Source organism: Gadus chalcogrammus, unplaced genomic scaffold (genome assembly GCF_026213295.1).
Source record: "Gadus chalcogrammus isolate NIFS_2021 unplaced genomic scaffold, NIFS_Gcha_1.0 GACHA126, whole genome shotgun sequence".
NCBI classification, from domain to species: Eukaryota; Metazoa; Chordata; class Actinopteri; order Gadiformes; family Gadidae; genus Gadus; species Gadus chalcogrammus.
In genome coordinates, this window is record NW_026613561.1 from 12,670 (window position 1) to 39,026 (window position 26,357).

Consider the following 26,357-nt stretch of genomic DNA (forward strand, 5'->3'; position numbering starts at 1 on the left):
TGTGAACAAACTGCATATGTGAGCTCCACGTGCCATTTACTGATCTGCCCTCGTATACGGCTCCCCAGCCCGCCCGAGAGGCATCCGTTGAAAGGACCTTCCTCGCCAGGACAGTTCCCATGGTAACGCCTGTAGTCAGAAAGTACGCGCGTCCCCAAGGGCGCAGCGCCGAGACGCACGCCATGGAGATCAAAACCCGGCGATGGCCATGGCACGTCGGGTTCAGTCTGAGTGATGCAACACATCGCTGAACCAGCCTCATATGGAGGCGGCCAAGTGGGACTACTACCAGCGCCGACGCCATCAGACCCAATAGTCTGAGGCACGTTCTGAACTTCAACATCGTCCCCCTGCGAAAAAGTGCCAGACAAGCCTGAAAGGCTTCCACTCTCTCCGCGGATAGACGTGCTTTGAACGTCACTGAATCGAGGCACAAGCCTATGAACGTTATGCTTTGAGTAGGGACCAAAACACTCTTTTTCACGTTTATTGTGAAACCCAGGGACACTAGGTGCGATATGAGCACGCTGGTCTGCGCCTGAGCCTCCTGGGGCGACTGTGTGGCTAGAAGCCAGTCGTCTATGTATGTTGCCAAACGCATTCCCTTCAACCTGAGGGGCGCGATGGCAGCCTCCGTGCATTTCACAAACACCCGTGGACTTAACGAAAGGCCGAACGGGAGAACCAAATACTCGTACGTTACGCCCTGGAAGGCGAACCTGAGATATTTCCTGTGAGGGGGATAAATGGCGATATGGAAATAAGCGTCCCTCAGATCTATGCTTGTGAACCAGCCTCCCGGGCGCACGAAGCGTATGAGAGCGGCGTGTGTCAGCATCCTGAAACTGTACTGTCTCATGTATCTGTTCAGAGCGCGTAAATCTAATATCGGCCGGAGGCCCCCTCCCTTCTTCGGGACTAGAAAGTACCTCGAGTAAAAACCGCTTTGGTTTTTCTCCGGTGGCACTACCCGAATTGCCCTTTTGTTTCTTAGAGAGGTGATTTCCTCCTGTAGAACCTGAGCTTTCTCTCCACGGGCCTGCGACTGCAGTATCCCGTTGAAACGGGGAGGAGTGGACGCAAATTGGAGCCTGTAGCCGGCGGTTACAGTTTTTATAACCCAATCCGACGCACCACATGCCCGCCACTGTTGAGCCCGGCCAGCCAGCGGTCCCAGCGTCGCTGGTTCCGCTGTCGTGCCGGCCCGAACGGGCGTGGTGGGTTGCGCACCGGAGCGCACGCCCACCAGGCACCGTCTTATTACGTTCTGTTCCTTTTTTATGTTTATCATTTTTTTCATTTTTTTTGTTTTCACAAGCAGCTGCGCCCTCGGCTTGGAGCCTGGATGCGCGCTGGCAAACATTTTTAATGAATAATGATTTGGGGAAGGGGGACACATGTGTGATGTTGGGCACTGGTGTGTGCTTGAACACATGCATGTGTCTGCGAGACACTGCTGCGGCTCCACCGAGCTCTCTGCAGGTCCGACCCTTCTCTCCTTCGCGTCGTGAACTGTGAAGGCTGTATGGCCTTCTGCACGCCTTTTGCAGGGCTTGGAACATGCCCTCTGTAACCCTTCTTGGAACCGGGTTTGGAACAGAACACCTAGGGGGGACGGCGACGGCGTCTGGCCGGGCCTGCCGCACCCCCCTGGTCGCAGCGCCTCAGGTAGCGCGCCGTTTCTTCCCGGCCCCCTGAGTAGCCGAAGGGGCTGCACGGCCACCTGGCGCCACCCCGGGCGCGGGTGGCTTCCTCGCCCACGCGCCACTGTGCTCCGGCGGCTTGTTCTGGCCCCGGCCGGCCCTGTGGGTTGGGTGGGGCTGACGCTTCTGGCCGCGGTAAGCCGGCGGAGGAGCGCAGGGCTGGGTGAACACCTGGCCAGGTGCGTTGGCAGGGAAAGGCGCTCTTCTGGGAAGACACAGTCGCAGCGCCTCACCCTCCCTCTTTTTTTCCTCCCAGCGTTTCAGCATGACATCATACGCCGGGCCAAACAGGCCTTTCGGGTCCACGGGCACGTCGAGGAGTTGGGTTTTTTCCCTCAGAGAGAGACTGGACAGGTTCAGCCACCTCGCCCTCTCCTGAGCGACCATCAGCGCCATGGCCCTTCCGGACGCCTGGACAGCGCTCCTGTGAAGGCGCAGGCACAGGTCCGTCACCACGCACAGTTCATCCCAAAGGGCTGGGGTGGGTGACGAGGACATGTCGAGCTCCAGCTCAGCCTGGTAGGCCAGCAGCAGCGACGACGCGTTGAGCGCCTTCACCGTCGTCGCCATCGCCTTGTAGCCCTTCTCGGTCATTGATGACTGGAAGGAGTCGGCTCTGGACGGCAGTGTAGGGCTCGCTGAAGTCATGGCGGACTTCTGCGTGGGGTGGAGGTGCGACGCCAGCAGTGGTTCAACCGGAGGAAGATGGGAGAACCCCTTTTCCTCCATACCGGCCCAATCCAAACCCGATCCACCCTGGACGGGGATCTTGGCTGAGAGAGGCTTGCCCCAAGACCGGGTCGCTTCCTCCAGGCACTCGGGAAAGGCCGGAAGTAGCAGACTGGTTGAAGCCTTCGCCTTCGGGAGTCGCTTGCCCTCGTACCGAGATGTGGCGGTCTCCACCGGGGCCTCCGGCCACTCGATGTTTAGCCGCGCAGCCGCCCTCTTGCAGGCCTCGTGTAGGTCCATGCTCACGGCCGGGTTCGGGGAGGGGGTGCACGCACCGCCCACCACCATAGGCGACGCGGTGCGCGGGGAAAAGGAATCATCATCCTCGTCCTCATCAGAGCCGAGGCTAATGGATTCCCCCCCCGACTCGGAGTGATCGCCCTCGGCTTCGTCGGGCCCTTCCAGCAGGTTAGCCTCGAAAGCGTCGGGCTGAATCAACTCCAGCGGCTGGGAGGCGTCGGTGAGGTCCACCTCCGATCCCCAGCTGGTTCCCAGTGGGGCGGAGAGCCCCTGGGAACCTCCCGCTAGCTCCGGTAGTGGAGGGTCGGTTACCCCCATTACCGGATCATCTGTGCTGAGCTTCGCCTGCTTAGTCAGCCGGCGTTTGCGGGTTTTATTTGAAAACCGTGCGCAATGCTCGCAGGTAGGCGGGAATGCAAGGGCAGCCTTGGCATGTTCCAGCCCAAGGCAGCGAATGCAGGCGGTGTGGCTATCCGCTCCCGACATTTTGTTCCCGCACGCGCAGAACTTTGTCGGAGGCTTCCCCGAGCCCTCGGTTAGGGTAGGTTCAACCTCTGACTGCATGTTCTCGCCTTCCGTTTATGCCGGCTGCTGTTTGGTGACAGGTCAGCCTGGACACGGGTGTAGCTAGTGTAGATGCTAGCAGCTAGTATGGATACTAGCAGAGGCTACTGTTTGGTGACAGACTAGCTTACTTCTTCAATCTCACAGAGGTCAGAGGTAGCGATAGGCTAGCGTTCGGTGACCGAGGGGTTAGCTCGCTCAGTGAACAGTGTGCTAGTCCGTCTACGACTTCTGTCTGCGAGGTGCTTCTAGGAGCGAGAAGAGGTTAAAGACTGAAGAGATGACGTGACGACGGGGCTTATGTAGTAGGAGGGAGCCCCTCCTCTGCAGGCAGACGTCACGTCTGTTGGCCAGTCACGACTGGCGTAGTGTAAAATTGCTTCTGGGGGACAGCGCGAGGGGCGTGTCCCATAGTGAGATACCGAATGAATATTGAAAGAAAACCGTAATCGTCAGGATGTTCAATGAAACTGTAAATGCTGATGATATTTGTATATGGCTGGCAACAGTGGCATCACAGAGGTAAGTTATTCACACACACACACACACACACACACACACACACACACACACAGACACAGACACAGACACACACACACACACACACACACACACACACACACACACACACACACACACACACACACACACACACACACACAGTCCTCCTTTCCAACTCTGCATCCACGACACTCTTAAAGAGTTCAAAGTTGTCATACACCACATTGTCGAAGCCAGGGGTAGTGGACTTCCTAGTGGATGGACAGTAGGAAAACATTTTCTGCATGCTTCCAGCCACTTTGTCCTTGAAAGGGTTGTACCTCTTCCACTGTCCACCACAGTTTGGCATGTGGCAAGCCCCACATGGCCTTGAGGACTTGTTAGGCATGAATGCCTTCACTGTTGGTGCAGGAGGGACAAAGCTCTGGCTGCAGGATGTCCCACGAAACAGGACGGAGGGGGCCTGTGGCTGTGCGGGGAAGACCTGCAGTATGGGTGCTGCCGACACAGGGGGTGGGCCGTAGGTCAACGCAGCGGGTGGCCTCGGCTGGAGGTGGGTGGGCGCAGAAGGCCTCGGCAGAATGGGGGTGAGCGCAGCAGGCTTCGGCCGGGTGGAGGACGACAACCCAGTGGGCTGAACGGGTCGGTTCGCGGGAGTCACAGGCTGTGGCTCAGCAACAAATAATCTGGAAACATAAAATACACATGTGATCAGTATTGATATGACGTGTGTGCTATTTGCTTTCCACAGCCAACAGGTGAAACAAAGTGCTTATGACAACTTACCTCCGCTTCTCACCACGTCTCTTTCCAGCCTCGTGATGGATGAGCCGGTACTGGACCTGAGGCCGGTCTGGCGGAGGGAGGGATGTTGGCAGCGCAGGAGCCTCCGGGAACGGTGCGTCCGACAGCACTTTCAGGTGAGGAGTCACCTTGTGGCCGAAGGAGCGGTCGCTCCTTCTGCCAATTCAGCAGCTCGTTCTGCTCTCCCTGCTGGCAGTACTGGAACAGCAGCCACACCAGCCAGCCGACATCATTCTCCACAAGCCACCTGAAGGTCTGACCGGCGTACTACCCGAACGTGAGGACCAGCTGACCTTTCCACAGCTCAGCCCCCGACCTCTTGGCAGCCGCCTCTGCTGTCTTGAGATCCAGCCATTTAGGGTCAACAACAGTGCTGCTGCGGGCCTCTGCCACAGACCTTGCTGCCTCTGTACAGTACAGCCTGGCCTCTCCTTGCCGGTACAAAATGATGTTGGGGTACTGGTGTAGCTGTTGATGGCTGACCAGCGATGGTTTAGTGGCCAAGCTCTTTCCGCAGACATCACAGGTAAAGGTCTCCCTGGCGATGGCATGGATCTTCAGATGACTCACCAGGTTGGACTTTTCACTGAATGTCTTGTCGCACACGGTGCACTGATGTGTAGGCTCCTCCATGTTCCATCTGGTTCAGTAAAACATGAATAAATGAGTACAACAAGCAGATCATTTAGATTGACAATATGTAGCCCTTTATTATACAGAAATGTGCTGTTGGTGTATTAGCCTAGGACAACACGCTCGCCAGATTGTTATCTATGTTGTTAGAAATGAGCTACTGTTTACCAGGTATGCAGCGCATCCCATGCAACAAGAGATTAACACGGTCGCCAAATTGCTTCATGTTACAATTACTCTCGCATCAGCGGTTGTCTAAACAGTCACATTTACCCATATTAACACATATCCACATCAAATTGTCCAAAAAAACGTTGATTGTCGCCGAAAAGCAACAAGTTTGCAGGTATGCGACGTATGCCCTTACTCATTGTAAACAGTGTCGTTAGCCGCGCCTAGCTATCGTTACAAAACACACATTAATCAGCTTATTATTTCAACGAACCCTGGGTACATATAGTCATGCCATACACCGTTGGAAAGCTTAGATTACCACGATTAAAAGGAGCACCCACGAGTAATATGGTTGCTCGCAGACAAAACGGCGATAGGTTGACTGAAGTCTACCCAGCAGCTAAAAACGTAACCTCTACGTCTTCCCTTTATACACAACGACCGTTTTATGACACGGTGGAAATCTTTTCTCTTTCTACAAAATCGAAACAGCTTAATACAAACCTTAAAAAAAAGGTCTAATTATCAACTAGCAAACGGTGAAGGGGATACAATTTACCTGAGTGAAACCACGTGCTGTAAGCTATTTTCTTTTTCAACTCGAGCTCATTGGCTGCAATGGCTGCAATAGAGTTCCGGGTGTTGACGTTGTTGGGGCGGGGAAAACGTGGGCACCACCATTTTGGCAGTATTCGGCAGACTGGCGCTCTTGTGGTGGAGCAGACATGGTCGATAACTGTTGTGCACCAGGTTGCACAAATAAACGAGGCAAAAATAAATGTACGTCGTTCTACCGCATTCCTAAAGATGCGGAGAGGCGAGCTAAGTGGATCAGCGCCATTAAAAGAGCCAGGAGCAAGCAAAAAAAGACTGAAAAATGGGACCCCCCGGCTGTTGGATTCCGCTTGTGCAGCGATCACTTCATATCAGGTAAGTTACAGAATACAAAGCTTGGCAGCTTAGCGTCATTATTTAATAGGCTATAATTGTGGTCAGGCGCGTATCAGACGCGGGGGATGAGTACGATGCATCCCCCTCACTTCTATTGGAAGACCATTCCATCCCCTCCACTTTTGTTCGTCAAATCCTCACAAAAATCAGCTTTTCTAATAAAAAATAGTAAACGTTCGCCTGTTGTATGCAATTTAAAATGGTTGCTATGATTGCATCCCTCTGTATCAAATGATCACTCTGTAAATCCCAGCGCTACAATTGACGTTACGTAGACTAAACAGCTCGCGCAGCCTGCAGAAAGCGCTGGCAGCGGTGCTCCCGAGACCCGACTGCCTGAGAGCTCAGCGCGGTGACCGCGGTCATTCAAGCAGTTTCTCACAGATTGCTGTGCCTAACTGTTCGTGCTGCATACTGACTTGACGCCTTCAATGAAAAGGTAGAATTGAATCACTGTTTTAGATCAGCATCATTCACTGCCTGTAATGAAGGCAACATTTTCAGGCATATTAAGCGATTAAAGCGATTAAGCGATTAATTATTAATCATTAATAGATGCAAGGTTCATGGCTCTCTATTCAAGAGCTAGTTACCTCCTAGCATGAGATCCCATTCATTCTTCCGACGGGAACTAAGCCTACTTTAGTTTTAAAACTGTTTTATTTTTTCGTGCAATATAGCCAATGATGCCGAAAACTAAAAGAAAAAGACAGGGGACTATAGACGGCTTTTTCAAGAGAAAACAAGTAAGTTGACTTCTCTCCCTCTGCAGACACTGACGTGCTTGCAAGTTGCAAGCTATAGGCTATCTGTTTCGAGTGCTACTGTGGTAGAAATTACTGATTATATTCTGTGATTATTATGAGGTCTTTTATGCTTAATAGTGGAAAACACACGGTGCCTAGGTGTCTGGGTTTAGAACAGATGGAGCCCCCCTAAAAAGGAGCAGGGCTATCTTTGCAGACCATTTGTTGTCTATTTTCTGACCATTCAGGGTAAAGTGGATTTATGACTGAATGGAGGCAGACACCTCAAGGAGAAGCTGTTCTGTTTGTGTGTATAAAAAGACGCCGCAGTTTGTGAACGAGAGTGACTTTGCAAACCCACTCAGGCTGTTGTCGTTGTTGTTTTTCTGCACGATAAAGTCTTTTGTCAATTCTTGCTCCGGACCCCTCGTTTTCATTCTACTCTCTCTCTTGAATTAGTCTAAGTGTTTTATATCTCGGTTAATCTTCAATACTACCGCGGTTGGGATGCACAGGTTTGACTAGGGCTACAGGTAGCCTTTACGGAGAGTAGAGATCCTCGTGCGATTCGTCATTTTCAAACCTTGAGAAAACGCACTTCAATCTACAAGGTGTATCACTGAAAATATACACAAAGTATGTGTCACAGCAATCAACTTAGGCCTACTGGTTTAATGAATGTGAATGAATGCTGTGATACACGAAAATCCGGAGAATTGTGCGATTCGCTTTCTCAGCACACTTGAACGTGAAATGTCCTCAACAGTGTGTGTCAAGGGTTCATCTTGTTTTCTTAGAACATTAGAAGCATGCAAGTGCGTTCCATTCGATCAGACACGTTTTATTTTCAGTTAGGCTACTGTATAATCAGTAAGACCACACCATAAACACATAAGCCCAACATTATACATAGATCATAGATAGGTCTCAGCATGAAATGGAGAACATTTGAAGTTGAACTTGACCACTGGTTTGACAGCCTGCACTCTGTGTGTCACTACATAATAACATCACTACATACAAGTAACAAACGCTCTAGCCAAATGTCATTAGAGCTACAGTTATTGAACATTCATGCAACAGCCTCAAGTGGCTTTACAAATGTGTTTTGTCTCTGCTCATTATGACAAACTAATTGTTCTGCAATCATTTTCCTGTCCAACAGATCCAGCTTGTGCTTTTGAACATAACACACGGTTACACTGTTGAGACATGTTTGTGTCATTGTACTTCGCATCCATGTTTTCAGCCTTCAGAGGCTGCTGAAGCTCCTTTCAGCTTTATCACACTGTGTGTGTGTGTGTGTGTGTGTGTGTGTGTGTGTGTGTGTGTGTGTGTGTGTGTGTGTGTGTGTGTGTGTGTGTGTGTGTGTGTGTGTGTGTGTGTGTGTGTGTGTGTGTGTGTGTATCAAACAAACACACAATGAGTCACACACACACACACACACACACACACACACACACACACACACACACACACACACACACACAGTGTATCTGCTCGCATTTCTTCCATTTTGTAGGCCTAGATGTATGTAAAAGTTCATATAATTGATCATCGCTATTTGGAATGATTATTTCTTCGCCTATTCCAGAACACCCCCACTTTTGGAAAGCTTGATACGCCCCTGATTGTGGTTTCGGATCAGTTTAATACTACAGTGTGCACAGTGATCTGGGAGCAGCTTTATGAGGCTGTGCTTCTGCATGGACATGTACAGCATCATAAATCCCCTGCATGTTAATGGGTTGATGTGCAATGAGATAGATGAACAGCAATGCTGAACAGTGCATGATACAGCCAGCACAGTTAAATGACACAAAGAAATAAATAACACTATTTATTTAGCTTCTATTTCTACTCAGGGAAGATTCAAAGTGAGCAATCAAACCCTGGTTGGATGTGTCATTTAGCCCTTTGAGTGTGGTGTATGTGATAATGCGTAGCATAGCTCAGGGCAGACATTGTAGGCATCAGCTCTAGCCAAAGGCCAGGTTCAATGAAGTGGACTGAAATATGTTCCCAACTGAATGGTGCTTTGGCTGTGCAGTTCACATGCACAGTTTGTCCACATGCACCTATTCATCCCCCAGCGATTGTAGCCCAGCTTCTTTTAGGTTTTAGATTTTAGATATGTTAAGTTTAAGTCTACCTTCCTTTTTTTACGTGAACTTGCCTCACTGTTTAAATAATGTCTGCCTCTGACTCATCAATTGTTTACTTATATTCCTCAGGGCCCGAAAGGACCAAGAGGTGAAAGGGTAAGCCACTATCAAACTCATTAATTATGACAAGATGCATGACAATGCCATGTTTGCTGGATAGAAACTTTCATGAAGTTTATCGGGTTGATATATGATGACGCCGATTGACCTTTCAACTTGAATAGGCCACACCCCTTTGTTTACATCAGGCACAGCCTAAAGCCCTCCGCTGTGATAATATAACAAATAATAATGGACGAATCTCTGCTGCACGACGGCTGAAAATAACCTGAACTACAAATATTTGTTGTATATTATTTTTTTCTGACTTTGGCTCACATATCCAGACCAAATTCATATTTATCTTTTCTAAACTTTATTAACAATAATAAAACAATTTAGTAAAAGGACATGACGCTTTTATTCAAGTTGAGACCAAACCGAGCTCCACAGCCGAACAGAGCTGGGACTCTGGCAGCTTCCCAGCAGACACGGTGGCTGTGTGTCAATCAGTGGTAATCAACGGAGACTAACCCAAGGCCTTCCTCCACAGGGACCCCAGGGCCCTGACGGGAGGGACGGCAGACCTGGCAACCCCGGCCCTGCTGGGCCCCCAGGACCCCCTGGCCTCGGCGGAGTAAGTATCCTATAGGGGCCGACTTGGTCAACTGCTGGGTGGGGGGACTGAAGGTGGATGTTGGTTCTAAAATGTGACTGTGTGGGGGACTGAAGGTGGATGTTGGTTCTAAAATGCTGCTGGGTGGGGGAACTGAAGATGGATGTTGGTTCTAAAGTGTTCCTAGGTGGGGGAACTGAATGTTGATGAAGGCCTCTCAGTAAATAAGGTTAACCGGCTGGTATATCCTATTGTAACCGTAAGGTATAGAAGCTACAGGAAGATGCTGATTTGCTGTTCATCTGTTTGATAAACGATCAAGCCCTTAAACTCACCTGACCCAAATTCTGGCACAATTATAGCAATGGAACAGACAATAACCTATGAATTAGAAAATAAGTATATTGTATTGTATGAATTTTTATATGTATATTTTGTCTCTTATTCTGGTTTTTATTTTTCATTCCAACAGAACTTTGCTGCTCAGTATGATCACAACAAAGGCGCTGATATTGGTCCCGGCCCCATGGTGAACACACACACACACACACACACACACACACACACACACACACACACACACACACACACACACACACACACACACACACACACACACACACACAAACTCAGACACACACACACACACGCACAAACTCTGAGACACACACACCTGCAGTTTTGTGGTAACTCTCCAACAATAACACTATGTATTCACACATACACATCACCACACAGAACTACCAATAAGAACCCATCGAAGTCTGAAGACCTTTCCATGTCAGAGCACACCTGTCAAATAGGTTTCCGCTACAGTGTTCACTGTCATTCCCAATCCATGGATTATTCCCATGGAGTTCTGGGATTTATGCCACTTTATGGCATGCATTCTCACCTTAGCTTTCAGTCCAGTCAATGGACTCATCGTCAAAGAAATACTTCCACGCATTTCTGGACTACTGTAAGTGTGGTTTTATAACACAAAACCCTTTCTGTTGTATAGCATTCTGTCCTCAGCGGCATATCTTACTCACAGCCCACAACATGCACAGCCACTGGTGTTGGACATTGCTGTTGTTTGACCTTTGATTTCTTTCCTCTATCTCCAGGGAATGATGGGAATGAAAGGCCAACCTGGACTTCCCGGCCCCCCTGTAAGTACCCCCTCACCACCCACTCACACACACACACACACACACACACACACACACATAGCTAGTTGATTTATAGCATGCAATTCGTGGGGCTGACAATGTCCTGTTTTTTATGCTGCTAAGCTAGCAAGTGCTAACGTAGTAGTAAACAAACCCAAGTTCGACGCTGAAATGTTTCTATTTATTTTGTAGGGAGAAGGAGTGATAATCCCTTGAGTCCGGACTTTGTTCCATCTCTTTTCAACTACGTTCCATCTCCAGAGAAGAGGAAAAGAAAAATGAGACTGGAGGTTTTCAACAGACGACAGGGAGCAAAGCTACAGAAGATGGAGCAGACAAAGCTATCTGCGAAAGCCATCCCTCCCAGGTGAATATTTAAGTTCCTTAACCTGGTCAACCCCACTTCCATGGACTTGGGAAAATTATAAACCAATTTTTTTTTGTACAATTCATTGTAGGTTTAATAACACCCAATGAGCTAAAAAACATAACATCTGTGACTGGGCTGAAATCATCACACACCTATACCGACTTGCATTTGGCAGCCACTGACTATGCATGTGATTGTCACTGTCATTGTCAATATCCCTGTCATTGTCTTTCTATTCATTTATTTTATTACATTGTTTATTTATCATATACCGACTATAAAGCACTTTTGGATGTAAATGTGCTATACAAATACAATTTACTTACTTTCTTACTAACGAAAGCTAGTATACTGCAGAAAACAGAGAGTGACTGACAAAAGAATGACAAACTGTCATCAGTAGTGACAGTGTATACTACTTTTGTTTTCACCAGAGCATCAACAGATTGTCCCCAAGACTGCAACAAGGATCCTACTGCAGAGCAAAGTCCCACCACAGAGCCTTTGAAGGAATCTACCCATGAAGAACCTGGAAACGATGTCCAGCCTGTTCTCCATGAGGAGGATCCAGCAACCCCACCATGCACCACTGAAACCTGTGGTAAACGCGTCCAATCTCTTGAGCAAGAATGCCAAGCTCTGAGGACTGAAAATATGTTGTTGAAGGAAAAAATGAATAGGACTACACTGAATGAGATGAGCTTGCATAACGATGATAAAAGGGTTCATACTCTCACTGGTTTATCAGCATTCTCCATTCTCATGACAATTTTTCATATTGTGGCTCCTTTTCTCCAACTTAAATCTAGTTTAACATGTTTTCAGCAGTACATGTTAACTTTAATTAAGCTTAGAATGAACTTGTCCTTTGAGTTTTTGGCTTTTTATTTTGACATTGACTCAACCACTGTTTCAAAGCTCTTCAAACACTGCATTAGTGTGATGCATTGTAGACTGGTGCCAAGTCTGGTGTTGTGGCCTGACAGAGAATACTTAAGAAAATCTCTTCCATATGCATTTCGAAACCGTAGCTTTGAAAAGACAGTTTGCATTATAGATTGTTTTGAAATATTTCTAGAGAAACCCAGTAGATTGCTAGCCAGTGCTCAGTGTTACTCATCATACAAATCACACCACACAATGAAATATTTAATTGCAATTTGCCCTCGAGGTTCCATTTGTTTCATTTCCGCTGGATGGGGAGGTCGCACAAGTGATACGTTTATCACAGAACAAAGTCACTTTTTATCTCATTTGCTCCCAGGGGACGTAGTTTTAGCGGACAGAGGTTGTCTGGTTAAAGAGTCCATTGAGAGATGCCAAGCTGAATTAAAAATTCCAGCATTTAATCGTGGATAGAAGCAGTTAGATCCTGCTGACTTGGAGAACACCAGACGTCTAGCCTCTCTTAGGATACATATTGAAAGAGTGATAGGAGTTCTCCGTCAAAAGTACACAGTCTTGCAAAGCACTGTCCCCATGTTTCACGGACATAGACAGGGAAAATGATGTGGCCTACCTTGACAAGATGGTGAGCGTGTGTTGTGCACTTACAAATGTGTCTGAATCTGTGGTGTCCTTCCAGTGATGGGGATGTACAGTAAATTGAACTGATGTGACTGGCTACAGATGTGCTCAACCAGCAAATAAACCTTTGTGACTCACACTTCTTGCTTGCTTGTCGTGACATTATTTTTAATCACTCGCTATTCTGATGCGATCACATCGTTTCTCTTTGCAGATCAAGCTGCACATCCACCCATTCTAACTTGAGTTCCACCCAAACAGATATTTGTTCTGGTGTGTTTTATATGAATGACCCACCCATGTTTCATATCCCTGATTGCTACAGATATCTAATACAAATTATGGGGAAGAGAACAATATTGGTTTAACAACTGTTTATTCATAAATAACAGTACAGTATCAGCTACTACAAACAACTCATTTCACAGTCTCCTCACTAAGGTTTTCTTCTTTGGGCATTGATCACTTTTCGGCAGATGGGACATACCCACTGTTTTGGGACCCTTTTCATGCGAAGGCAGGTCTGGTGAAACTTTTTAACTGAACAAAAACCTGACGCACAGACCACCATGTTCCCTGCTTCTGGCTCAGGGCAGTAGCACCACTGTTGTTGACTATGATCAGCAAATGCTGCTGCTGCTGGTGCTGGTTTCTGTGCAGAAAAACACTTTACTGCCTAATTAACAGAAAGGTCCTTTGCAGAAAATGGGCACTTAATTTCTATGACACCTGAACCACAGCAGCTACAGGAAACGTATCCATCAGGTGAGGCCCCAATGCAGGGGTGAAATCCTGAATCCAGCTGTTCCTACCATGACATTCGTGTGTGAGAGGCGATGACGCATTTCATAGTATTTTCCTTGCCAAGTCCTCGTGTTGACATCCCCAACTGAAGAAAACAACAATAACATTAGTTTTGGACAATAGTAATGCCACCCCACATTGGTACCGCCCTGCTCTTTCAAAAGGATACTACCTACTTGGTTTAACACTCCTGCTTTTTAAGAATAGTACTTCCTGGATTTACCCTCCCTGTTATTGTACCTACTTCACATTCATTTGATTGTACACCATCTGGAAATGACCATTTTACACACAGGAGCAGTTACACACTGCATGCCCTGTTTTACCCTAATCCTTCTATGCTCATGAATACCTGGTAGCCTCACTGGTGAAACTATGGGACTTTTGGGTAGCATATTTGTCTTATTAGAGACACTGCAGGCTTTCTGACGTCTGTCTTTGTGGCTGCTCTGAAGGTAGTTATATCTATCCGGATACTGCAGATCTGGGACGTCTTCTTCAGCGGAGATGCTTTTGAAAAGCACCCCGGGGGCATTGTATGGGTCGGTAATATTTAACCTATTTAATTTTTGCCTATAGAGCTCGATGTCATGCAAATTAAAGTGAGATGAGTACTCCGATGGCTTGAAAGCTTCGGCGCCGGGTCATTTTAAGGAAGATCTTTAAGGGCGGCGCTTGATTTTACTGACAAAATGGCGTTCCGAACACCGGTGGTCACGTGGGTTCAGGAACTCGATATCATGCAAGCACTTTGTTTTCTTTTTATTTTGTTCTAAACCACAATTGCATGCTTTAAACATGACACGGGGCCAACAGTAAAGGCGTTTTTTCAGCCAACTCCCTGTTAGCCAGTTTACCTTGTCATACATGGAGCAATTTAAAATGCTCCTTACCGTAGCACCAACGAGCTGTGTGGTTTTCACAGTAGGTTTTGGTCTGCCCTCTGCTTTCACTCGTAGTCAGTTCACGATAGCTGTCCAATGAAGGCGGTGACTGGCCAGAGTGTTGTGTCAAGTGACTGAAGTGCAAAATTCTACCCTATCGGTCACTGGTTCACGGGTGGGACTTATCTGCCATAAGGATCAATTGAAACGGAAAATAAACACGAGCCGCCTGGGGTTCACTCGATTTACATTGAAGTCAATGGGAATAGTGGCGCTGTTGTGACTCACATAATTGATTTCAGGAAAACAGCTCGTCTTCGTGAGTATTTCTGTTTCAAAGCACTGAAAATGGGATTGTTGTAAGATTTGTGGTTTATTTATTTTTTTAAAAAATTTTGGTGAAGCACTGCTTCACCTGTAGTCTTATAGAAGCCTCCACTGCTCCAAACTCTATTTGTGAAACATGCAGACGGCCTAGTGAGACTGCCAGCAGGCAGCAGCAAAGAGATGTAGCGACCTCGGTTTATTTCTTCAGCTTTCACATACACACAAACACGCACACAGGGTGCTTGGTCTTTTTTTTGTTTTGTCGTTGTCTGTTAAACCGCCAAGTGGAGCGACGTGTCTGGGAAGCTGGCCTCTTGGTCTGAGCCTGTGGCGGCATCGCTTCTCGGCCTTTTGGCTAAGATCAAGTGTAGTATCTGTTCTTATCAGTTTAATATCTGATACGTCCCCTACCCGGGGACCATATATTAAATTGATTTTTGGAACTGGGAGATGGAAAAAGGGCTTGCTCCGTCCACTCCACGCATCGACCTGGTATTGCAGTACCTCCAGGACCGGTGCACCCCTCTCTCACTGTGAAAAACAAAACTAAACTCCTCCTGAGTCCAGAGAGTAGTGGTGCCGACTCCCGAGATGATGCCTCATGAAACGTCAAAGCCTCGCAGCCAGATGAACCATCAAAGTGGTTCGACCTCGAAGCTTCAAATTAGTACGCTAGGGACACCTAGTGGTGAATTAAATTATGATGAAAGAAAGAGTTTCCTGTGATGATGTGATGTTTGCTTCGTACAACATCACAACGTTTAAGAATTAAAGTCATTTCAGTGATACGTGTGAGTTTGCCGTTCATAAATATCTCCCGAGCTCATGGTAGAGAACAAATCATTTGACCTAGATTTTAAGTCATCCCGGGCAAAATAGATTGTCTCAGTAGCCTACTAATAATTGTAATAATAGAACTGCATGATGACTGAGAATGAGTGTGATTAATTACATAGCCATAAAAGTGATCTTGGAACTGGGTAGGGTCTTCTTTTTGTAAAAATGTGCCAATTGTGAACCCATATCGCGCAACAGCCCGAGATGAAGCCTCGAACGTCACGCGCTACGTCATTTCGCCTATGTGATACGGAGCTTCGCTGGGGGAGGAGCCGAGGTACTCGACACACGCCCCGATGCCTCGACGCAAACCATAACATCACTACCTGAGAGTACACCCGTCCGCCTGTAGACAATAAAGTGTCATTTACAATTCATAAACGCACTGTTTACAATTATTCCAACGATATTCTGTTGTTTAAGAAAGAAAAAAGGATTCTTTCTGTGGCGGGTCGATAACTCGGATCTCCAGGTTTCCTTTCGTTATGCTTCCATCACGCTGATTTCAGATTCGCCTGTCATCGTGTGACCGGTGGTCTACAGTGTTTATTAAAGTCTAGACATCTCCGAATGCTTTGCAACCGTTCTCCACGGGAACAAGCGTGGGCATCGTTCAGCCCACCTGAACGTGTACAACTCATACTTACCTGGCAAGGGAGATACCACGATCAAGAAGGTGGTTCACTTGGCGCCCACTTACCTTGCTTGGTGTAGACAGAAAGATCCTTGCAAAAGCCCTTTTTTTCCGCCTGCAACAAGTGTCTGGGCAGATTGTGGGGGAAGAGCAGACATGTGCAATACCTGGAAGATGCATGAGTGAAAGTCTTGCCTTAGTCAGAGATTCCTACCTCTACGCATATGACCGCAGACTGCCATTATGTATATCCGCCTTAGATTTGGAAAAAGCATTTGACAAGGTTAGCCATACCTTCCTCAGGAAAGTCCTGGTTAAACTTGGTTTTGGGCCTCAGCTTAGAGCTTGGATTGACTTGCTGTATACTGACTGCTTAAGCAAGGTTGTTATCAATGGTCACTCCACTGACACCTTTGAAGTTTGCTCAGGAGTAAGACAGGGATGCCCATTGTCTGTTATGTTGTTTATATTTGCCATGGAGCCCTTGGCTCGGGCTATAAAGGAAGACCCTTCTATTCATGGTCTCCAAGTCCCTGGAAGCGGGGGACAGGAAGCCAAGCTAGCCGTGTATATGGATGATCTAACAATATTATGCACAGACAATAAGTCAATACTCAAAGTGCTATATTGCTGTGACCAATTCTCCGCCGCCTCTAGTGCCAAACTCAATAGGTCAAAAAGTGAAATCTTGTATCTTAATTGGCCTGAACCTAATTTTAACCACGGCCTGGTCCAAAGGGATGAGAGAATTAAGATTCTTGGACTAGAGATTGGGCAAAATATGGAAAATATTAATTGGGAGAAAAAACTACCAATGATTAAAGGTAAACTGCTCCAATGGGAACAAAGAAATCTCACCTTTACGGGGAAAGTACTGGTGATCAACTCAGAAATTGTTGCTTCTCTCACTTACCTTGCCGCAACAATTCCAGCCCCCAAGCATGTAATGACAGCCCTGAGAAGATGCATTTTTCAGTTTGTATGGGGAGCGCAGCAAGAGAGAATTAGACGAGAGATAATGTATAGACCATTGCAGAAAGGGGGTCAAAATGTCCCTGATCTAGCAAAGAAAATGGAGGCTCTATTCCTGACGCCCATATTGCAGGCAGTACTAAACAAAAATAGGAGGAGCCTATGGCCAAATTTCGCCATGTTCTGGGTAGGCCATCAAGTCCTAAGGAAAGTGGGGTTAAGACCGTGCCTAAAAAGACCTCATGCAGAGAAGAGACCTCCGCTGTATGAAAGGGTGGTGACCTTTGTAAAGTCGGGAAAGTGGCGGGATGTTGGCCAGGTAGACCGAGCCTTTGTGGAGAGTTGTTTGAGCCCCGAACGGTCAAGACTGGTTACTGTTGGCGTGCTGGCTGAAACCAGCTGCCTTAGGGTGTGGAGAAATGTCAATTCACCTTTTTTGTTCAATGCATATAGAGAGCTCGCTTGGCAGGCAGTTCAGAGGTGTCTCCCTACACGAGACTTTCTGAAGAGACGGGGGTCATCTAAGAGTGCAAGATGTCCCAGGGTGGGGTGTGGTGGAGATGAGGATGTTTCACATTTGTTGTGGTCATGTGGGGTGGCCCGGAGGGTTTGGCGCTTATTGGGGCCATGGCTGGGTGACCTGTTTAGAGTCCCAACGGAATCAGATGTCCTGTATGGGGTTATAAAGAGTGGTGACGGTAAGGGCTGGGAAAGATGGTGGGCCTTGATTAATTGCACAAAAGAGTCGATGTGGAGGTGTCGTAACCTAATGGTGTACAAGAGCCTTTTGTTTTCAGCGGAATCAATCGTTAATTTGAGCATGACCTTGGTCAAGGATTATGTGTGGAGGGACAAGGAACGATATGGAATTGTGGTATGTAAGGAACTCTGGAAAATAGAGAACACTGAGTTATGTAGAATTTTGTGTTAACATTTGAATGCGTTGACCTTGCTGTAAAATGTAACTATTTTGCTTGTTAACCTTTGAATGTGTTTTGACCTTGAAACCATGTTGTAAAATGTAACTCTGTGCCTGACTTAAATAAACGCCTAAAAATTGAATTGGTTCACCCATAGCGAGGCTCAGCCATTGCACTGAGGCTGTTGCTGACCCGTGCGAATTCCCCAAATGTGGGAATCTCGATTGCATAATTTCTGGTAGTGGGGGACTGCGTTCGCGCTCTCCCCTGATCATGTTGTTCTAAAGAAATAATAGCTATGAATGGCTTCATCGCGCTGACTAATGCCGTCCATCCCACGTTTTGCAACGCTACGTTTATTCAAAAGATCACGCAAACGATCACGCCCAAGCAGTGTAATGCATTACATTCAGATGTGGAACTCTGAGTCTGGAATAACGTAGTCATTCATTCATTCATTTCTTTCATTCATTATGGATCAAATTATTGTTTCTGTACAAGTCCCGTCTCTGGCCACAGCAGCGCTCCCACTCATTATGGGTTCCTCCTGTATAAAAGTTTGTATGGACAGTCACAAGACAATAATTGCTTACGGCCATACCACCCTGAGCACGCGCGATCTCGTCTGATCTCGGAGGCTAAGCAGGGTCAACTCGAGCTCATTGGCTGCAATAGAGTTCCGGGTGTTGACGTTGTTGGGGCGGGGAAAACGTGGGCACCACCATTTTGGCAGTATTCGGCAGACTGGCGCTCTTGTGGTGGAGCAGACATGGTCGATAACTGTTGTGCACCAGGTTGCACAAATAAACGAGGCAAAAATAAATGTACGTCGTTCTACCGCATTCCTAAAGATGCGGAGAGGCGAGCTAAGTGGATCAGCGCCATTAAAAGAGCCAGGAGCAAGCAAAAAAAGACTGAAAAATGGGACCCCCCGGCTGTTGGATTCCGCTTGTGCAGCGATCACTTCATATCAGGTAAGTTACAGAATACAAAGCTTGGCAGCTTAGCGTCATTATTTAATAGGCTATAATTGTGGTCAGGCGCGTATCAGACGCGGGGGACGAGTACGATGCATCCCCCTCACTTCTATTGGAAGGCCATTCCATCCCCTCCACTTTTGTTCGTCAAATCCTCACAAAAATCAGCTTTTCTAATAAAAAATAGTAAACGTTCGCCTGTTGTATGCAATTTAAAATGGTTGCTATGATTGCATCCCTCTGTATCAAATGATCACTCTGTAAATCCCAGCGCTACAATTGACGTTACGTAGACTAAACAGCTCGCGCAGCCTGCAGAAAGCGCTGGCAGCGGTGCTCCCGAGACCCGACTGCCTGAGAGCTCAGCGCGGTGACCGCGGTCATTCAAGCAGTTTCTCACAGATTGCTGTGCCTAACTGTTCGTGCTGCATACTGACTTGACGCCTTCAATGAAAAGGTAGAATTGAATCACTGTTTTAGATCAGCATCATTCACTGCCTGTAATGAAGGCAACATTTTCAGGCATATTAAGCGATTAAAGCGATTAAGCGATTAATTATTAATCATTAATAGATGCAAAGGTTCATGGCTCTCTATTCAAGAGCTAGTTACCTCCTAGCATGAGATCCCATTCATTCTTCCGACGGGAACTAAGCCTACTTTAGTTTTAAAACTGTTTTATTTTTTCGTGCAATATAGCCAATGATGCCGAAAACTAAAAGAAAAAGACAGGGGACTATAGACGGCTTTTTCAAGAGAAAACAAGTAAGTTGACTTCTCTCCCTCTGCAGACACTGACGTGCTTGCAAGTTGCAAGCTATAGGCTATCTGTTTCGAGTGCTACCGCGGTTGGGATGCACAGGTTTGACTAGGGCTACAGCAGTGGCGGCTGCTGGTCTTTTAAAGAGGGGAAGCTCATTTTTGGCCTACATCAAAATAGTTGTCAATTTATTTATACCTCAATTCGGCCCTCCGTTCCTTTTCAAGAAAATGGTCTGTGACCCTGTTAAATTAATAATGGAAGCAATTTCGCCAACAAATACCAAGAAATGTGTTGCAGTTTGTCATGAGACTTCACTTGCAAAATCCGCGATGGGACTGTCACTGAACTCAGATAGTGAAGTGACTGTGTATATCTCAAAATAGCTGTCAATCAAAAAGTGATTCAGACTTTCGACTGATCCTCCAATCATAACGCGGAAGCCCAGCGTCCAGGCTAGCCCAGGCCAGCCCACTGCTCCATCCACCCCCAGAGACGCTGAGCGTCCGGGGGCGGGACAAATCTGGGCATTTATCCAATGACTGTCGAGTTTCGAGGCAATGAAAAAAACTGTTCCATGCAGTCTCATTGAAGTGAATGGACGCTCGGCTTCTACGGTCTATTGCATTGACATTACGGGAATGTATGAGAAGTTAACAAAATCGAGTCAGTCTTGGATAAGATTCTTATCGAACTTGTCTTCGACATGAACGTATTTTAACGAATTTGTAGTCAATGAAATGTTAACACAATACATATTTGACAATTTAATGTTCGAAATTTTAGGGGAAGCTGAGCTTCCCTTGCAGTCTTAGAGAAATCGCCACTGGGCTACAGGTAGCCTTTACGGAGAGTAGAGATCCTCGTGCGATTCGTCATTTTCAAACCTTGAGAAAACGCACTTCAATCTACAAGGTGTATCACTGAAAATATACACAAAGTATGTGTCACAGCAATCAACTTAGGCCTACTGGTTTAATGAATGTGAATGAATGCTGTGATACACGAAAATCCGGAGAATTGTGCGATTCGCTTTCTCAGCACACTTGAACGTGAAATGTCCTCAACAGTGTGTGTCAAGGGTTCATCTTGTTTTCTTAGAACATTAGAAGCATGCAAGTGCGTTCCATTCGATCAGACACGTTTTATTTTCAGTTAGGCTACTGTATAATCAGTAAGACCACACCATAAACACATAAGCCCAACATTATACATAGATCATAGATAGGTCTCAGCATGAAATGGAGAACATTTGAAGTTGAACTTGACCACTGGTTTGACAGCCTGCACTCTGTGTGTCACTACATAATAACATCACTACATACAAGTAACAAACGCTCTAGCCAAATGTCATTAGAGCTACAGTTATTGAACATTCATGCAACAGCCTCAAGTGGCTTTACAAATGTGTTTTGTCTCTGCTCATTATGACAAACTAATTGTTCTCCCATAAAGACTCGATCACTGATAAGTATGAACAGGATTTATTTAAATAACGACATGGGAATATTTTGCATGGTAAATCTTTGGCATGAGCCCCGTCACTGATCCAGGGTGACGTGCGGACTCGGCGTATCCTGCCAGGACTAGCAGGGGCGGAGCCTTCCCCTGGACAAGTAGACTGAGGCCGACCTGGTGGTGGTGGGGTGGATGGAGGTGCGTCGAACGAAGACCTGAGCAGCAAAGACATATGTTAGACTACTCTTTATAGAGCAGGTGTAGGCAGGTGATTGGTAGCTGGTGATTGGTGATTGGCGGCCAGCCGCGCGTGATTTGAGTCCTCCTGGTAGAACTACCAGCAAGCTTACATTTCTCCCATAAAGACTCGATCACTGATAAGTATGAACAGGATTTATTTAAATAACGACATGGGAATATTTTGCATGGTAAATCTTTGGCATGAGCCCCGTCACTGATCCAGGGTGACGTGCGGACTCGGCGTATCCTGCCAGGACTAGCAGGGGCGGAGCCTTCCCCAAAAGAGAGGACGTAGGCCTACGCCGGAAATAGGTGATAACTCGGCATGTCCTGCCGGGACTGGCAGGGGCGGAGCCGACCCCAAAAATAGAATAGCGAAAGGAGGTAATGAGACCATACATACCCGCGTAGAAGAAGTGGACAAGGATCTATACTGCTTCTGGAAGATAAAAGGCATACCCAATATACGACATATTAAGAGTCAATCATACATACCGTAAAACGATAAGCTTAAAACCGTCAGCGAGATCGATGAATCACGTAAAAGCAGTTGACTTGAAATACCTCAGCGAGATCAATTAAAATTTAGAGCACTCTGCAGCTGTTACGCAGCGAGCCACGAGTGCTTTCGTGCTGTACCAACTGCCGTGGTCGATTCACTCTCCGGGGTCGCTGCGTGACCTGAGTGCTTTCGCGTTGAACCACCGATGTGGTCAACGAACTCACGAGTGCCCTTGATGTGCCACCGACGTGGTCACGCACTCACCGGTGTTGTTGCAGCAAGTATTGTGAACTTTCATGTTGAACACCGACGTGGTCAACGAAATCACGAGTGCCCTTGATGTGCCACCGACGTGGTCACGCACTCACCGGTGTTGCTGCAGCAAATATTGTGTACTTCCGTGTTGAACACCGACGTGTTCAATGAACTCCGAGTGCCCTGCACTTGAGTGTTTGATATTATGCCACCGACGTGGTAATTAAATTTGCATGTGCCCGAGTTGTGCCCACCGACGTGGTCAACGCACTACCAGGGTTGCTGCAGCGAACGTGGAGTTCTGAGTTGTACCGCACCGACGTGCGCAACGAACTCACGAGTGCTTGGGTTGTTCCCACCGACGTGGGAAACGCACTCACCGGGGTTGCTGCAACAAACTAGAGTTCTGAGTTGTACCGCACCGACGTGCGCAACGAACTCACGAGTGCTTGAGTTGTTCCCACCGACGTGAGCAACGCACTCACCGGGGTTACTGCAGTCAAACCATGAGTATTAGATAACGTGCCACCGACGTGGTCATACTCACGAGTGCCCGAGTTGTTACCACCGACGTGGTCAACGCACTCACCGGGGTTGCCGCTGCAACCTTGAGTTTTATTTTCCTATGTACGCCACCGACGTGACAGCGAACTCAAGAGTGTTTTCTAGATGATCCACCGACGTGGTCACACTCGCCGGGGTTGCTGCAGGTTAACCTGAGTTATGAAACCGAATTTTGCTTTATGAATTTAGTACCCGATAACCACCACCGCCGGTAGTTGCAATAGTGTTGCTTTTGGCAATGAAAATTATGACTAAGTCGTCATCAACAAACCTTTATCGCGTGAGAAAAACGAGACTGGACGCAACGTGGATGCTGGGCATGTGACAATAGCAGTGATTAAATGCATAGTACAATATAGTTGGCGAATAAAACAAGACTAAAAAGTGTTTTACGAAAATAAGACCGCTAAAATGTCTCTTCATTTTCGTTGACCTAAACTAGGCGATAAAGACTTATAACGTTATTTTGTTCGACTGGAACTTCAACTGTTCCAGACATAACATCAATTTTCAACCATTTACCTTATTTAACAAAACTACGCACTTGTAACTTCGATAATATCTAAATGGAATTACGATAACACTGGAAAGAGTATGAATGTAACTAAAACTAATAAAAACTAAAATGACAGCTTGACACAAGACTAGACCAACACTAGAAAGGAAACAGGCCACCAAAAACAGCTATGGTTGCAAACGTGTGAAACCTGTCTTAACCGACGTTAGAGAGCATCGTGTGCGCTTGAAGAAAGAACCTTGAATTCTACCGGATGTAGGACGTCGAGTTGTGTTGTACCGCACAGACGTGTGCAACGAACTCACGACTAGTGCCTGAGTTGTGCCCCAGTTGTGCGTTGACGTGGTCAACGCACTCACCGGGGTTACTGCAGTCAACCATGAGTAATAGATAACGTGCCGCCGACGTGGTCATAGTCACGAGTGCCCGAGTGGTTACCGCTGCGCTTTGGTCAACGCACTCACCGGGGTCGCCGCTGCGAACCTTGAGTTTTATTTTTTCCATGATATGCCACCAACGTGACACCGAACTCAAAGAGTGTTTTCTAGATGATCCACCGACGTGGTCGAACTTGCCGGGGTTGCTGCAGGTTAACCTTAAGTTATATAGCCGATTTTGCTTTATGAGTTTAGTACCTGATAACCACCACCACCAGTAGTTGCAAATAGTGTTGCTTTTGACACCGAAAATTATGACTAAATGTCGTCATCAACAAACCTTTATCGCGTGAGGAAAACAATGCTGGTCATATGACAATACTATAATTAAATGCGTAGTGCAATGTTGTTGGCGAATACGAACGAGACTGAAAGTGTTTTTACAAAATAAGACTGCTAAAATGTCTTCATTTCCGTTGACCTAAACTAGGCGATAAACTGTAATAACGTTTTGTCCAAACGGAACTTCAACTGTTTAAGACATAACATCAATTTTCGACCGTTTACCTTATTTAACAAATCTACGCACTTGTATCTTTGATGATACCTAAACGGAATTTCAATATGTTGCATATTCTTGAAGAAAGTTGTCCAATCCCGGGATGCTTTTAACTGACTTCATTTATTATAAAGTCGGCGTGTTTCGGTATGGTAACTGAAGCTTAACGGAGGGAATTGTATCTAACGCGTGAGAGAGGAAAATACCGTGATCTACTTCAAGCCCCCGGGCATAGGCCCGGGGTGGCTCTCTGCCGTCTACCTATTGATCTCTGGCCTCTCGAGTTCGAAACCACCCGCTAGAGAGGACGTCAAGTGGGCGTGGCCTAGTGGGCGTGGCCGGGGTGACGTAAAGGCTTCGGCTCCTTCTATAGTGGAGCAGCCTTCAATAAGGTTTTGCTCCCCTTGTGGCTATGTGAGGGAAATGCAGCTTCTTAAAATACTTACACATATCACAAGAAAGAGTATGAACGTGTCTAAACTAATAAAAACAAAAGTGACACCTTGACACAAAGACTAAGACTAGAATGGAAACAGGCCGCCAAAAACAGCTGTAGTAGCAAACGTGATAAACCTGCCTTAACCGACGTTAGAGCATCGTGTGCGCTTGAAGGAAGAACCATGAATTCGACCGGATGTAGGATTCGTAAGCTGTGGAAGACCGCCTTCCCAGCCGTTTGATAGACACGACCGGCAACCCTTGTTCAGCTTTTTAGATGAAAAATGCCTTGCAGAGAAGGTGACATCAGCGAAAGTTAGGCCCCGTGTAGGGGAAAAAGTCTGAGTAGGAGACATGTACGCATTTGCGCATAAACCCAAGAACGCATAAACCCGAGAACGCATAAACCCGTAAAACGCATGAACCCGTAGAACGCATGAACCCGTAGAACACATGAACCCGTAGAACACATGAACCCGTAGAACACATGAACCCGTAGAACACATGAACCCGTAGAACACATGAACCCGTAGAACACATGAACCCGTAGAACACATGAACCCGTAGAACACATGAACCCGTAGAACACATGAACCCGTAGAACGCTGTGAGAAACACTGACTCGAGTAATATGTTAAAATAAGGATGAAAACTCCCAGAAAGAGCACACTAATCTATTCAAAATATCGAGTGAGTTGGAGTGGCCAACACACATAAATAATTGTAATACACCAAAATTGTTAATTGACATACATGGCTAAACAAGCAAATGAAAAATTAAATACCCCGTGTAGGGGAAAAAGTCTGAGTAAGAGACGTGTACGCATGAACGCATGAACCCGGGAACGCATGAACCCGTAGAACTGTGAGAAAACACCGTCTCGAGTAATATGTTAAAATAAGGATGAAATCTCCCAGCTCTGAGAGAGCACACTAATCTTTTTGAGATATCGAGTGCGTTGGAGTGGCCTACACGCGTAAATAATTGTAATAGGCCTACACCAACATTGTTAACTGTCATACGTAGCTAAACGAGCAAATGAAAAATGAAATACCAACGCGACTGAAACTATTAACAATAAGACTATAAATAATAATATAAAATGATACCATAATGTACCCGTTCTTTGTCTTTGGATCTTTTGAATAAATTGAACGATATGTGAATCGCATTGCGAGCAGAGGAACGTGAGAGTTAGTGAGCAGCAGCTTAACCAATCTAAAAGGCCCTTCGTCAATAAAAACCTTTTAATAATAATCAGTTACCACAGTGCCTAAAACCCATCAACTTCATTCATATTAAAGTGAAGGGAAAAACCTCAGACACAAGGAGTTAACCGAACAGTGCACGGTATAAAGATAATTATGAACCTTTGATTGCGGACGTAGAGTTCTGTGTTGTACCACACCGACGTG

At 46.6% G+C, this 26,357-nt stretch overlaps 2 protein-coding genes, 1 non-coding gene and 1 pseudogene across 6 annotated transcripts; 3 read left to right on the forward strand and 1 right to left on the reverse strand.

Moving 5' to 3' along the window:
* Nucleotides 1–4,752: 4,752 nt before the first annotated feature.
* On the reverse strand, nt 4,753–6,394 carry LOC130378961 (gastrula zinc finger protein XlCGF8.2DB-like). Of its 2 annotated transcripts, none has more exons than XR_008895025.1 (2): nt 5,853–6,394; nt 4,753–5,181 (listed from the first exon to the last, which is right to left on the reverse strand). XR_008895025.1 is itself a non-coding variant. In XM_056585551.1 (2 exons), the coding sequence occupies exons 1-2, from the start codon at nt 5,628–5,630 to the stop codon at nt 4,809–4,811; spliced, it is 384 nt and encodes a 127-aa protein (XP_056441526.1). In that variant the 5' UTR covers nt 5,631–5,682; the 3' UTR covers nt 4,753–4,808. The 2 variants fall into 2 exon arrangements, 1 of the variants encoding a protein (XP_056441526.1); XM_056585551.1 differs by lacking the exon at nt 5,853–6,394 and adding an exon at nt 5,620–5,682.
* A 2,095-nt stretch (nt 6,395–8,489) lies between these two features.
* Nucleotides 8,490–13,766, forward strand: LOC130378960 (uncharacterized). Of its 3 annotated transcripts, XM_056585548.1 has the most exons (6): nt 8,490–9,306; nt 9,803–9,886; nt 10,338–10,394; nt 10,975–11,019; nt 11,212–11,386; nt 11,824–13,766. In XM_056585548.1, exons 5-6 carry the CDS (start codon nt 11,298–11,300, stop codon nt 12,746–12,748), a joined length of 1,014 nt encoding a protein of 337 aa, XP_056441523.1. In that variant the 5' UTR covers nt 8,490–9,306; nt 9,803–9,886; nt 10,338–10,394; nt 10,975–11,019; nt 11,212–11,297; the 3' UTR covers nt 12,749–13,766. The 3 variants fall into 3 exon arrangements, with proteins under 3 accessions (XP_056441523.1, XP_056441524.1, XP_056441525.1); XM_056585549.1 differs by lacking the exon at nt 10,975–11,019; XM_056585550.1 differs by lacking the exons at nt 8,490–9,306; nt 9,803–9,886; nt 10,338–10,394 and having other exon boundaries at nt 10,839–11,019.
* A 1,500-nt stretch (nt 13,767–15,266) lies between these two features.
* Nucleotides 15,267–15,457, forward strand: LOC130378965 (U2 spliceosomal RNA). The gene has a single exon (XR_008895027.1). It is a non-coding gene; the product is annotated as a U2 spliceosomal RNA (small nuclear RNA).
* Nucleotides 15,458–18,428: 2,971 nt separating this feature from the next.
* LOC130378963 (U1 spliceosomal RNA) lies at nt 18,429–18,564 on the forward strand (annotated as a pseudogene).
* The last annotated feature ends 7,793 nt before the right edge of the window (nt 18,565–26,357 follow it).

What these genes read in the sequence shown, in the direction of transcription:
- LOC130378960 (XM_056585548.1), top strand. Translation starts at nt 11,298, where the DNA reads ATGAGACTGGAGGTTTTCAACAGACGACAGGGAGCAAAGCTACAGAAG. An exon ending in GCGAAAGCCATCCCTCCCAG is followed by an intron (nt 11,387 to 11,823) that starts GTGAATATTTAA and finishes TGTTTTCACCAG; the next exon opens with AGCATCAACAGATTGTCCCC.